This window comes from Coturnix japonica, chromosome 2 (genome assembly GCF_001577835.2).
Source record: "Coturnix japonica isolate 7356 chromosome 2, Coturnix japonica 2.1, whole genome shotgun sequence".
NCBI classification, from domain to species: Eukaryota; Metazoa; Chordata; class Aves; order Galliformes; family Phasianidae; genus Coturnix; species Coturnix japonica.
The window spans coordinates 18,917,452-18,932,073 of NC_029517.1; the positions used below are offsets into that span (position 1 = coordinate 18,917,452).

At 38.5% G+C, this 14,622-nt stretch overlaps 1 protein-coding gene across 1 annotated transcript in view; it reads left to right on the forward strand.

Annotated features, from left to right (window-relative positions):
* Positions 1–14,622, forward strand: part of RUNDC3B (RUN domain containing 3B) — a 35,964-nt gene that overhangs the window by 13,575 nt on the left and 7,767 nt on the right. Inside the window, exons 6-8 of the mRNA XM_015853389.2 lie at positions 1,433–1,513; positions 2,428–2,596; positions 6,015–6,172. Coding sequence (XP_015708875.1) covers positions 1,433–1,513; positions 2,428–2,596; positions 6,015–6,172 — 408 coding nt within the window. The remainder of the gene's footprint in view (positions 1–1,432; positions 1,514–2,427; positions 2,597–6,014; positions 6,173–14,622) is intronic.

Below are 14,622 nucleotides of genomic sequence, written 5' to 3' on the forward strand. Positions count from 1 at the left end.
GTGGCATGAAGTATGTGTATGTGTATCTGTATGTGATTTTAGTTGTATGAGTGAATGCACTCTTCCTTTGTCCTCTGATTTCTAGTATGAACGCGTTTTGTATGCATCTCTTAAAAGCATTCAGAACAATTACTTATTCCCATTGGAGGCATTTAAATTTTAGTCATTTCAGCTCTTAATAACCAAGAAATTATCTGGGAAAAACAGGAACGTGGACCTACAGGAGCATTTTTACTATGCCACGTGTTATTCATAGTATTGTGGCTTAAATGACTAAGAGTCTGTAGATACTGCTGTTATACACGTTATATTTGATTTGCTTTTTTCAGTTCACACACCCTTACAGATGTTGACTGACTTACCTCTGTGGAACTGGGTTGTGAGGCATAAGAAGGGTTGCCCAGAGAAGCTGTAGTTGCAGCCAGCTTGAATGGGGCAGCCTGATCCAGTGAAACCACCTACCTACCCATGGCAGAGGGGCTGGAATTATCTGATAGCTAAGTTCCCTTCCAAGCCAAACCATTGTGTGGTTCTGTGAGCTGTAAAAAATACTTTGGGAGTAGAGTTGGGGAAGCCCAGATGAGAACAGAATTTCTTTTTCCCCGCAACAGTGTAGAATTGTGGGTATACTTTAAATAAGTCTGAGTTTAGGGGATGGGTTTTGTTTTATTTGTCTTTTTATTTTCTGATGTTCTTCTTAGGTACCACTGAAGTGACTGCGCTGTCAAAAACGGCGCTTCTCAGATTGGAAAAAGCAGAGAGGAGGGAGGAATTTGTTCTTTTTGAGAGCATAATTAATTGTCACTTCTGTGATAATAAAATGGGATTCAAATACTGTCTTTTATATCCGGTACAAAAAGAATACAGTGCATATGAGAGCTTTATAAAGCTACGGCAGCTCAAGAACATTTTGTGAATGTTAGTTTCATTAGTTTTCATCATCTTAGAGCAGCCCAGCGCCATAAAGTAATCGAAAAGAGACAGTCTGAACTGTTTCTGAGAACGGATTTTTTTACTTAAAAACAGCAGAATGGTTATGTAAGCATTCTGCAGAGACTTTAATTGAGCTTAAATACTGGCAATTTCAAACTCATCTACAGCTCTTCTGATATCGTGGTTTCAGCTGACTTTCCTTATATTGTTATTCCCTTGCAATCCACCTGTCTTTTTAGATAAAAGTCCGTATTTAAAAATCAGTGTCTGCACTGCTTGCCCTGATCTGTGTCCTAATTCTGAGGGATTTCTTTTTGTTGTGTTTTTTTGTTTGTTATCCTGTAGTATTGAACAATATATTTTGGCTGGGTAGGTTTTCACTGTTGAATGCTATAGGCCTTAAGAAGAAAAAAATCAAATTATGCATTTGTAAGATTCACCTTTCATTGTCTTATGATTTTCTTGATATAATCTTACCATTGTTCCTCTGTTTTATCAGTTTTTGTCTGAAGGGCAAAGGATTGGATGGCACCTTTCCAGCTGTCATAGATTACACCCCCTACCTGAAGTTCATCCAAAGGTACTCTTTATCTTTACACTGTTTTTTTAAGTAAGAAAGTGTAAGTTTTATGTCACACTGGTCTTCATGATTTTCATTTCACATTCAAAATCCTATTCCTATCTAAATGTAGACTTGTATACTCATTTACTTTGGAAAATATAGATTTCCAAAACGCAGTTAAAGAGTGAATAACTTCTATGTTTCTATAGGATAAACAATTTGATAAAATATTATAATCCTATGAAGTTTTAATATTTTTGGATAGAAGGAATGTGACTACTAAAAAAACCTAGTAAATACTGTTAGTATACTGAAAAGCATAGTTATGAAGGAAGGTTTCAAATGGGCATTGGGATAAATTAAAATGCTCATCTTTGAGACAGACGTGTGAATTCCATGGCGCATGTTGTTGATTTGGAATGACAGAAAGATATTTTAACACTGAATTTGCACTAGGGGCATACTTACATTCTGTGAAATAGCTGGCACATGGTTTTCACAATAACCACAACTCTCATTTAAATTTATCATGTTTTAACATAACCTGCATTTTTAGCTTTAGTACAGTTTATGTTCAGATACTACTGTTTGCCCTGAAATCATGAAGGAAAGGTTAAGTCATTGCTTCCTTAGATAACGTAATATATTACATTAATCCTTCATATTCCAGGAGAACATCCTGCATACATTTGTCTGGCTTGCCCTGAGACTGCAGTCTGAGACTTAACTATGACAATAAGTAGACTTTTGTAAAGCGTTCAGGTGACTTTACAAATAAAGGTCAAAACAGAAATTGTGCTTGATTTATCCCCATTGTTATTGGCTTACAGAGCTTCAGATATCTTTAGCAACTATGGTGTTTTAATTTCAAGCTGAATTTGCATTTTAACGTAGGTTTTGTTTTCACTTCGCTAATAAATGTGATTCTTCAGTTCTGACAGCATCAGCAGTGATGAAGAAGAGCTAAGAACACTGGGCAGTAGTGGCAGTGAAGGCAGTACTCCTGAGAACATTGGTCCTCCTATCATCGTGGATGAAAACAGCTGGTACAACAAATGCAAAAGGGTAGAACAGAAGTACCGCCTTGCATTGGAACAGAAGGTAAAAGATTAGTTGTCTGTGGGGGAGATGGAGCCAAATCTGATCACCAGACAACTGGTAACACAGCCATTTAAGTAAAGGCTGAAAAATAATATTATTTGGCTCCTTGCAGGTGGTCTTAAGTGTAATGTCATTGCTCAACAGTTTGATGGAAGAGAGGTCTGGGGAGAAGGAAGAGTAATAATTCAGGGAGCAGATTAGAGCTTCTAATGAAGAAGCTTTGGCTCCTTTTTCCAGTCTTATGGGTAGTGTATCTCAGAAGATGTTGTGAGTTTGAAGTGAACTTGACTGCCCATGGGGTCTTTCGCTAATTTAGAAGTTCACCATACACTTTTATTAATGCTCATTGTATCCCAGTTGAAGACTTTTATGATGGAAGTAACATTGAACAATTAGTTCAAAAGTAAACAAAATGATTGGCAAAGTAATCTGTCCAGGAATGAAATGCATAATTATCTTCTCAGTAACACTGAGATAAATTTTCAAAATGTTTGTAGTTTTAAGACCTGCTTCGAGCTACAATGAGAAAGGAAAGAATGTGTTTTGTATTTGATTTGAGAAGCTTATGTGACATACTGAGTATTCCTACAGAAAGCAAAGGTAGGTTCTCCCTCTACCCCTCAAAAGACTCTTAAGTAACAGGTGAAGTGGAATTGCAATGTATGGACAAACTTTCTCAGCGTATTTAGCATTTCTGTATACTTAAAAAGCAAAATGTTTGTTGGTGGGTTATAGTAGCTTCTTAAAAATACAGACACAAGTGGTGTATTAGCTAACAGCAGAAAGGAGAATAATTCGTAGAACAAAGAAATAGTGGAAAGGGAAAGAAAGGAAAAGAAAATAAAAATTGGAAGAGAAGAAAATGTTAGACAAATGCTTCATGGTTTTAAATAACTCTGTGGTTTTAGTACTTTTTTTTCCTAGTGTCACAATTTGGTTTTCTTGAAACACTCAACTCAGTAAACATATGAAAGGATGAAACTACATAAGGATGCCTGGAGGTGTAATTATTTCCATTAGTTTAGGGAATTACAAAATTACCTCTCTGCCTTTCTAGTTTGTATTGCACGGGGTGGGGGGAAGAAAAGAAAAGAAAAAAAGGATCAGAAGGCATCTAGAATGACTCTTCTAGCAATTGAGAACTACGTATGTTGACTGTGGTAAACCCTGATCAAAATCAGAGAATACTCATGGATCATGTGCTAATAAAGTAACTAATACAAAGGCCCAGATCCCAGCACCAACTCAGCCACATACGTACTTAAATTATAAGAGCATTTGGCCATGGTCTTGGCCTGGGGCAGCAGCGAGCATTCTCCCACATAACTTCAGGTTACCATTGGTGAAGTAGCGTTTGCATGTGATCATTCCCAACAAACAGTCAGACTTCAGACTTGGTCATTTGGAACTTGTGTTTTAGTGTAACTGTGGCCATACTGACACAGTGTGACTGAGAATATGTTCAGATTATTAGGATTAATGTAGCTATGCATTGCTTAAGGCCCATGCTCATTCAGAATGGGCAGAATTAGAGTTGGGTTACTATAACGCATGTGAAGGAACCTAGTTACTGTTTTTCTAAGTAAAAGTGGACAAGTCAGACTTACTGTGAGATGGCAGATGTGGGCGGTACCTTTTAAAACGTGTTTACAATTATTTCTTTTCTGTTTGTGATTCCTTGTTATTAAATGTTGGCATTCAACTTGCTGTGATACCATCTTCTCACCCAGTCTGATACCACCTTCAGTGTGGAAAGAGCTGTATTCCTTGTGGTACTCTCTGGTACAGAAGATGTTTTCCTTGCTTTTGTAAACCAGAATCTGCTGTTCTAAGGAGTTTCTTCAAACACATAAACTAAACTGAAAACCTCTCCCTCCCCACCCGAGTAGTCCATGAGGCTCAGGAATGTATTTAAGGCAGCATTTTGGCTGTGTTTCCACACTAAAACATCAGATCGGTTTTGATCTGTATCTACTGAGTTGTGTGAAAAGTGGGATGGGACCAGGTACTATTTTAGCAATGTAAATCATAGCGCTGCTTTATTGGATCAAAGATGCTATGCTGGTTTAGAGCAAGGATCTGTCTGCCCTGCTGTCTTATCTTGGATGCTTGCCCAAAGTAGATGCAGAGGGAAGAATAAAAACAAATTAAAACGCATATTCACTTCAGTGTTCTCATGGCCAACCCATATCAGCTGAAGAGCTTTCTGAAGTTGGTTTGTTTAATAACCTGAGATGTATCAAATATCCCCTTGATTCCATGCAAGTTTTGAGCATTAAAACTTCTTTCTTTTGGCAAGGTGCTCTGCGTGCCTACCATCTGTTGTGTGAAAAGCCACCTCCTTTTCCATCTTCTGAATTTGGCTCTAAGTAGCTTCATTTGATGGTGTCTAGCTCCTGTATGGTAAAAAATGAACAGTCGGTTCCTTCCTGCCCTCTCCATGCCACCCTGCAAATAGGATGAGTTTGTCTTTTCCAAGTCGTCTTCTCTCCAGATCAATGAGTCATAGTTTACACCTTCTTTAATTATGTGGAAATTATCCCTTCTTTATTTTGGAGTGGTATAGGCTGTTTGTGTAGTAAGCTCATAAGTTCTTTGTGAACTGTTTGTTTATACTGGAGCTTTATATACTTTCACTGGTGGGATGACACATCTCATGTCATTACTGATGCAGGTATTTACTGTTAATATTATTGTTACTGATGCTTCATGTCTAAAATCTCCATTAAATGTATGTCTGATGTTTCTGTGAGGCAGGGGACTTAAGTATGTCCTAATGTACCTTTAAATACATTCAAAGCCCTACTTAGTTGGTGTATGACTAGGACTGCCCCCAGATCTTTTGTATTACCAGCTGGAAAACTGACAGAAATGCACGTTCCACCTAAACATATCCAATATTCCTAGAAGTGACCATCGCCAGTTTTCATACCTTATGCTTTCCTGTAGATGAGTCTTCACTTTTGATAACTTTCCTCTCTGTTATTTTAACATACAACATGATATTGCAGCTTTCTGTCCCAAGAAAGAGGTTTTCAAAGCAACTGGATTTTCTATAGTAATTTGGGATCCTTTTCATTAACAATACAGACATAACGCGTTCTTTTATTTTCTCGAGTCCCAGTCTTGTGCTAGTAACTGCTCTATGCATTTCAAAACAGTTAATGTTTCGTGCTTATGGCATTACTGCCTTACTGATTCACAGACCTTTCTATTCCTAGTCTCGGGACATGGATAAGAACTTGATTTTTTCAGTACTGATTAAGAAACACCTTACTAATCTTAAGTCAATTTACTGATAAGAGCAAAATGTGTGCAGTTCTATTTATTGATTTTAAACCAGAAAAACATGAATGTACGTAAGGAAAACTTTTCTGCTTGAATGTTCTTTAACGCTTCCTAACACTTCTATTTCCAGGGTTACCTTGAGGAACTGGTACGACTCAGAGAAAACCAGCTATCCGAATCTGTCTCACAGAATAAGCTGCTCTTACAAAGAATTGAAGATATGGATCTAGCCCATAAAATGGAGAAGGAACAGCTGGAATATATCATTATGGAACTGCAAGACCAGTTGTAAGTTAGTATAATGAAGAAACGTTGTGAAAGCGGTTTTAGTAAATTTGTTTAACTCAAATTTAAGTATACAATATGAAGAACTGATCCTGTGGAAATGAATCAAACTTAAAGAAATGATATCTCAGCTTTTGTTTGTTTTTTTTTTCCTGACAATTCTTATACTCAGAAATGCCTCACTTGGAAAAATGTGTTTGTGTAAGTCTGAACTATCTCCTGCAAATCTGAAAGTTCTTAGAGTAAACTTTCTTACGTTTTGACACGTTTTTCTGAACTGTTGTTCATATTTCATTAATTCCAGCTTTAAGGCTACTCTTAAAAATTGGCATTATTAGAAATAACTTCCTTTTGAATTTTGGTTTTAAAAAGTTAAGCAGGGAGGCAGGAGAGGGCAAAGAACTACTTATTTTCTTGCTTTATATGGGTTCTATTTTATCTAAGTGGGTCTTGCACAGAGCAGAAGTTCAGCTGGTAATCCTACAAATACTCTAATTGATGAAACAGTTTGCTGCTCACATTTAATGCAATGCAAAAGACTCAAATCACAGAACAAGTCTCACATTTTTTAACAGTAAAGGTGATTCTTAATGTGTTAAGTGTTCAGGTGTCTTACAGACCTTAATGTAGTAATGTAGTACATCCTCACAGCCCTATCTGTTATGCAGGGAGATACCATCCTTTTTCATAGGTACTCCCTGGCACTGTTTAAAGATCCATCCGAATGGAAAACTCACTTTGAGGTGATAATGTGCCACAAGACTGCTGGAATACACAGCTGCAGTAATTGCTGTAATTCTGTTCACGAGAAGTACAAGAGAAATCGGTTTATCTTAGATGTGGGGTAATTTTTATGTATTGGAGCTCTGAAGTGAAATGAAAGTGAGATGTGTCCTTTGAAATGAATGGGGAGAACACAAAAATGGCTTAGGAATATGTAGGTTCCCTTTGCTTGCTGTCTCACAACAGGGCCTGTTCTATGCAGTAAAATGCAGTTTCTCCAAACCCCTTCTTGCAGTAAATTATTCAATTGCCAGTGCTTGAAATGGTGCTATGAAAATCCCCAGGAATACAGTGTTTGCATTGCATTTACGTCAGTTTCAAAGTCAAAGAAAAGAACCTTTATTTCTTTTTGAGCTGCACATTTTATTTCTGGTTGCATATACACGTTGGAGGGATTCTTCTAGAGTTCTGTTCTGAACTTTCTGAGAGTTTACAACTCATGATAATATAGTTCTTTAACCTGCCTGAGTATGTCTGAGCATGGGGCAGAGGTATTACTGGGAGTGAGAAGTGAGCTCATTTAAACCCACTCTGTTTGGAGATTGTGAACATTTCTTTTTAGCTGGGCTGTATGCAATTGGATTGTTGTATGGATCTCAATCTTTGGGCTTTAATTTTGGTTGCTGGCTTTTGTATGTAAAGGCTTAAATTGTGGAGCAGCTTCTATTGTATCTTGATAGTGTGTTCTTGTATAGCTGTGTTGAGATGCTGTGGTCAGGAGCCCGGACTACACTGGATATCTGGGGGGAGGTGTAATTTTGCATTGTTATCACTGTGAGTGTTGAGTGCCTGTCAGATGAACCCTTCTTAAACTGTGTCAGGAGTCAATAGCTCCTCACGTGGGAGAGGAAAGGGAAAGATAAGGTCTCATAATTGTTCTTCTATACTTGTTTTGTTTGCTTTATGTTTATTTTATTCTATTCTTGACCAAGGATGAAGTGCTGACCTTGCAGCAGAGTATGTTCTATCACTAATGTATCTGGACTGATGCACGAGTTTTAGTTCTGCTTCTTATGGTCTGGCTGTTTTTGAACAGCACTGATGGAATTTCATACCTGCTTTTTTATCTACCATTTGTAGCCTTCTGAAGTCATGAATGTATTCTGTAGCCTCTGGATTCATTACCAGCAGCTAAGAGCGAGTTTGGGATTGCAGTTCTGTCAGAGGCATATAACATGAATGTTTGTACAACACTTGGAGATCTGATTTAGGATCATTTTCTGTGTAATGGAGTTTATTGTAAATAAAGGTTCTATATTTTCTTTTTAATGTCACCGCTCTATTCCACTGGCTGTTATTGTTAAGGTCCAAAGTTCTACTGTGGATTTTCTTTTGAGCATTATTGGTATTTCCAACTGGTATTTTAAAGGCGTGCAAGTTGAAATGTTATATGTACATTTTCAACAAACTCATGCATTTGGGCAGCATCTGAGTTTAAGTTCAGGTCTGCTTCTGAAACATAGAAGGAAGGGGGGACTTTCTTGGCAGTGTGGGTTCTTATTGTTGCTGACCTGGAAGTGAGACGATGCTGGGGGCCAGTGAGACCTCAGCTTATCAATTAAATTACCTACAGAAAAACTTCTCCATTTTTATGCTTAATAAGGGAAACTGTGGAATATGTGTTGGAAGGGGAGACTGAAGCAGCTTAGAAGTCATTTCTGTCTTAACAGTCACTATGAGAAAATTAAGAGCACTGAAAACTGTAGAGCATTGACTCAGAAGAGCATTCAAACTACAACAAACAGCTTTTAATCTAGTTAAGAGCCACTGCATGAATCTCATGAATACTGATTTTTGGAGAACAGTAAAGCTGAGGATTTGTCCTGTTACTCATGGGAGGAGAACAAAAAAAGTGTGTTACAATTTAACTGGATTTCTTATCAATATGCCCAGCCATCTGCGCATTGAATATCTCCCTTTGCTGGCAGCCGTTTGAAGGCAAATTGGGTTGGGACAGTGGAGCTGCATTAGGACACCTGATTGCCAGTCAGAGCTGTTTGAACAAATGAGCAGCTGATCAAGAACAGCTTCATCTTTTACCACACACTCTGCAGATTAAGAGATTGCCGAGTGATTGTCGATTGTCGGAAGGACAATGAGGTATATCCTGGCTTTCATTTGCTTTCTTAAGAAATGTTTGCTTTTGCTGTTGCAGTGAGGGGGGTTAATGTTACGTCACTTCTGAAGGTTTCCAGAGCAAAGGACAAATGTGATTTTGAAGATATTGGCTCTGGTCTTCTATCAAAACAGTGTCTTTTCACAATTGAGGTGGAGCAGTTCTTACAGCCAGTGCTTAAAAGTAACAACTCACAGGAGGGCAGCCAAGAGAAGCCTGTGATCAATGGAGTGTCTAACTGAAGAAAACAGTTTTTATTTTCCTAACATTCAAAATGCGGTGGGAGACGGATTGAATCATCAGGAAACTGGATTCTGGAATATTCAGAGTTACAAAGGAGACCATTTCTTCATCTCTACTGTCCCGTGAAGAAGTCTTGGATGCACCTTGGAGCAGTGATCTCCAGACTTGTTTGGATTGCACACCCCATCAGTCACAGAACTGACCAGGCAATTGTAGAACTATTTGCACACAGCAACCTTTCCTTTAGCTTACACACTACCTATATGTGCAGCAAAATTTCCCAGCCTATCTGTGCTACTTTATAGGTTAAAGTTGAGATTCCGTATCTGAAGTTGACACTTATATGTAAAGCATTGCTATGGAATTACAAAAGGGATTCCATCAGTTTACTGAACAGTGACTCATCTCCTGGACAGTGACTCACCAGTGTTATAAAAGCTAATCACTTTAACAAAGAAAGTCTTTTAAAATAGAATCCTATGGAAAACAGAAAGCATTACACATGGAGGTAAAAAGCTCAACTTAAAGGATGTATTTCTTTCTCTTCTACAGTGACTTTTGTTGAGCCGACAAGAGATTTGTGTAATGTTTACTAAAGTGGATTTCCTCATAATAGGGTTGTTAGGTGTTCAGGCTGCTGTGCCTGGTGTAAGACCCCTTCTCAGTATTTAGGTTAATTTACCACACGTACTGAAAATGTATTTCTCGGTTTGCACAGCTAGTCTTTATGGCTCTGTGTTTATCTCCATCTGCTGTTTCTTCCTATGCCACTGTCTTGTTCCAGTGCTTTGTGGAGGGAAGGACACTGAAGGAAACTCTTCAGTGGTGACTAGAGTTCTGTCTTTGATTATGGCACAAATAAGACTTGACTTAAATTGTAGGGTCACTGACATATTATACCAAGTATGTTTGTGGAATTGTATGTTTTAGCAGATTTTAAAGTTAGGTATCTTTAATTTTTCTGGCCTTTACTTTGGAATTAGTCACTCAGTCTCTCCAGGCCCCGATAATGTTTGTACTCCATTTGTAATATTTTAATATACTTGTCTGATAGATAGATAGATAGAACAACGCGGTTCCTACCTGGATGGTAATATCAATATCTATGTAAAGATAGCAAGCCACAGTTTAGTTGTAATCCTGAAAGGCTATTTGCAACAGTTAAAGCCTTTAATTACAGCACATGCTCTGTACCCTTGTGTGGTACACAGCCTACCACTTCACTGTTTTCCAGGCATTAACTTGTAGAGTACTCCGAACCATTTCCAAAGACAATTAACGCCCCATTTAGTTAAAAACTTGCTTATGACAGTTAAATCCCTGCTTTTCATCTGTTGTCAGTGTTGTTTGTGCTGGAGAGCATCAGGAGAGCTGCCACAAGAAACAGGAGACTCTGAGCAAAGGCTTGGAAATTTAACCCGTGGCTTGTCTCCCCTTGTGAGTAGAATTTAAAACGTGCCTTGCTTGGCTTTGTAATCCTCCCTCAAAAGCTAAATCTTCTTGAGAAATAGGGAAGTCTGGCTGCTGCTTTAGGACTCTCACCTTCGTTTTCAGATAGTCCTCTTGTAAAGCTTTTCTGCCTTTTGAGAAGCTGATTTCAACTTCATAAGTACAGTAAATCCAATTCGTTATAGCTGCTTTATTTTCTCACTGAAAGGACCTGGGAGATTAGAATGTAACGTTTGATCTCCTTGCTGAATTTCTTTCCCAGAATGTCGAAGTTGAGTGCTAATCCTTTGCTCTTAAAGCTTCCATGAGTCCTTACTGTCAAACCATAGTTCATGTTATACGCTTCCCTTTGTAGTGCATCCTGTATGTTGCCTGTCTCCAGCAGGTTTGCAGCATCACATTTCAAACCTTAGTACTGTAGTCTGCTCTGTTCTCGGATCCGCGTTTACTCCACTTGAACAATTTTTTTTCAATAACTTTTTGGAAATATAGCTCATTAAATCTATCTATTTATCTATCTATCTATAGTATTTCAATACATGAAATAACTGCTATTTTTTCAGTGTGTTTTATTTTCGCTCTGTAGAGTTGTTTGTTTTGAAGTTTGGTGCATTGCTGTACGCCTGCTCTGTTTCACAAAGGTGCGGATAGGGAGCAGGTCCTGTTCAGAGTGAGGTGGGAGCCCAAATAGAGGCAGTTTCCTTTTGGCTTGGAAGTGTAGGTAGGGAAAGGTCAGCTGGGTGTGGTGCATGGGCGGACTCCTGCAATTCACAGCACTGAGAGGAGACAAAGCAAAGAAGTATGTAGAACTGAACAAAGTCAGGGCCGAGCCTCAGAGGACAGAGGATGTGCTATTCTTAGTGCCCAAAGGGATGGCGTGGGTCTCTTGCACAGCAGGAAGCCAGAAGTTTCTGGGTTGATAGCAACTCTGCAAGATACAGAAGATCTGCTACAGATCCATATTCCCGGTAGGAGAGCATATTGCATGGATTGTGGGTTTGTTTTCCTCTGTTAATGTTACCTGAGCCATAGCAGGTAATGCTACGGAAGAAGCTGTAGAAGAAATACCAGTATTTTCATGTTTTAATTCCCTTCCAAATATAACTCCAAAGCATCATCCAAACTCTTGTCTGTATGAACAGATGGTGAACGTGAGACTTTGATTTTATAAAAGACTTCAAATAACTTGATACAGTGCGCACAGACAGGACAGATAGCATCAGCTAAATACAGGCTAAACCAATTGTCATGCATAATCATTAGTCCTTAAGCATGATAACAGAGACTGAATTTGATCTCTGTGTGCTTTATCCATTTAGATAAATAATCCTGCATTACTGTTTGCTTCTGAGATTCCAATTTCTCTTGCTTCGTTTCTTAGCTGACATTCATTTCCTAGAGGCTTGCATCTAAATACTGATAGGAAAAGTAAGTCTTTTATAGGGCTTGTGCATAGATTAGAGCAGTTAAAGAAAGGTTACTTTTACCTTATTCTAATGTATAAAATGGATCACTTGAAGTTCGATACCTAATTGAAAAGACTTTAAAGACAAACTGTGTAGTTGAAGAAACTACAGTGGCATTTGTTGCCTGATCGCTGTATGTGGATGGCAGGTGGTTCTGCTTAAGTTTGTTGCTCTGTTTGTTGGTGAGATTTTCTTGTGCAAACGCCACAAGATAAAGTTTGTGTGATTTTCTTATTTAAATTATAAGCCAAGGTTTTGCCTGTTCTCCTCCTCCAAAGGAGTCGGGTTTGTTATTTGTGCAAGGGCAGGAAGTGCAGCTGTGGTGTTTCTCCGAGCACGCTCACACTGAGGCAGTGTTGTGTGTTTTGATCCATTCCGGATGATGCCTGTACTGTGAAATAAAATTCCCACTGTAATTAGATTGGTGGTCAGGAGCCAAGCTGCAGGTAGTTCTGCCAGTAACTGTTTGTCAGAGGTTCTCCAGGGGTCAAGGAGATCAAAAGCTCTATAGAATGGCTGAGAGTAATTTTATTACTGGAGGATATATTTCAAGATCTCAAGGAGATGAGAAAGGACTAAAAAGACTGGTGAAGAAGCATCAAGGGGACTTCTTCTGTGGCACAGCCAGTACTTGCTGCTGTTAACACACGAAGATCTGTGGGCCAGTCAGAAGCAGTGAGAGAACTGGTGTGGTAGGACGTGCCTGCTTTTTTTCCCACTGCAGCGGCTGCCATTAGAAAATGGAATCTGGAATCAGATTTGGGGAATACTGTGTCTGTGCACAGGGCACACACCTAAGAGAGGTGATATTTTGCAGCATCAAAACCCACTGGTAAGTAACTCATTTTCCTACCTGCTGATCTAATTTCTCAAAGTCCAATGATATACCAGTCCAGACGTCTCGCTGTCGTGCTGCAGTACTGACAGTTTGAAAGTTCCCTTTTGTTTTAGAGTTGCTCTTACAGATTTTGGTTATGTTCATGTATGCTATCAGTTTGAGTTTGCATTCCATGTTTCCTGTCCTAAATAAAAGTTTTAAAGCTTGTTCTTTCTTATTCAAATGCTTTTATTTTTTTAAGCTTTTATTTTCACTTTTACTTTTCACTACTCAGGTAGTTCTTGAACTGGAGCATTCATCTGCTATAATTCCCTTTCTTAGGGAATTAGTCTGTTTCGTTTATTTCCTGTCTTCATCTGCTGGTAGGAGGGCAAATTGCCAACTGGACTGGCATTCTCTGGATTTGGAGAAATTAAACTTGCAGGTAAGAAATTACTGGTTTTTCTTAGGTGTAACTGGAAACAGAACTGACTTGTTTACTAAACAAACAAAAAAATCCATTGAATGAATAAATCTATGTAATAAATTTCCAGCAAAGTGAATCTGAATTTGATGATCCGGGGCAAATCTCACTGAGATGAATCAAGAATTCTAGTTGGTGACCAAGATGAGGCTTTTCTGTGTTACCTTGATTTACACTTGAGATAATTTCTTATTTTATTTCTGTTTAAATTCCCAGAGGTAACGTTGGTACAGATAGAAAGAAATCAAAGATAAGCACCTTTTTATATCGTTTCCATTTTAAAGCCACAGTTTGTGGCTTTAGCTTACCAGTTAAATGTCTTTTAAATGTTTCTTTCAAAAGGAAACCCACAAAGCACTACCAACAAAACCAAAGCTGACCGTTGTGGTGATCCGTGTTCTCAGCTCCTGTGTGATTTTACAGGAACAGCAGAACGGGTGTCATTCTGTGCAGCGTGGCTGTAGATGAACAGTGATTTGTTGACTGCATTTCATTATTGCATGTGTACCACAGATAACAACATTCTGCACATCCTTAGTAAATCATTTCGGAACTGCGAGTTATGAAATAAACATCTCAAGGTAATCAAAGTTGAGTGAATCAGCAAGTAAATATTCTGGAGAGTGCCTCACTGAGGCACAGCATGCCAACACTTGGAGATGTTCAGCAGTAGATTTCACTGCTTGCTTTTCCCTACTCCTTAAATACATAATTTGAGGAGTGAAAGTCAAAAGCACATAGAGACGTTTCCTCTCTCCTTTAACAAGAGTTTCACTGAGTATTTCATTCTTAGCGATTTTCAGTATGTCAATTCATTCTAAAAGAACTGGGAGTGCTCTATCTCTGCCTTCTTGTTTCTTTGTTTTGATGGTTTTCAGAAATTTAGACACAATATCGAGTGATCTTATAAAAATATTTGTTGAGAGGAAGATTGCTTTGAGCAAAGCAATAATGACTTTGAGCAAAGCAATCTTTAGGTTGGACATTAGGAAACACTTCTTTACAGAAAGGATAGTTAAGCACTGGAATAGGCTGCCCAGGGAGGTGGTTGAGTCACCATCCCTGGATGCGTTTAAGAGCCGTTTGGATGCGGTG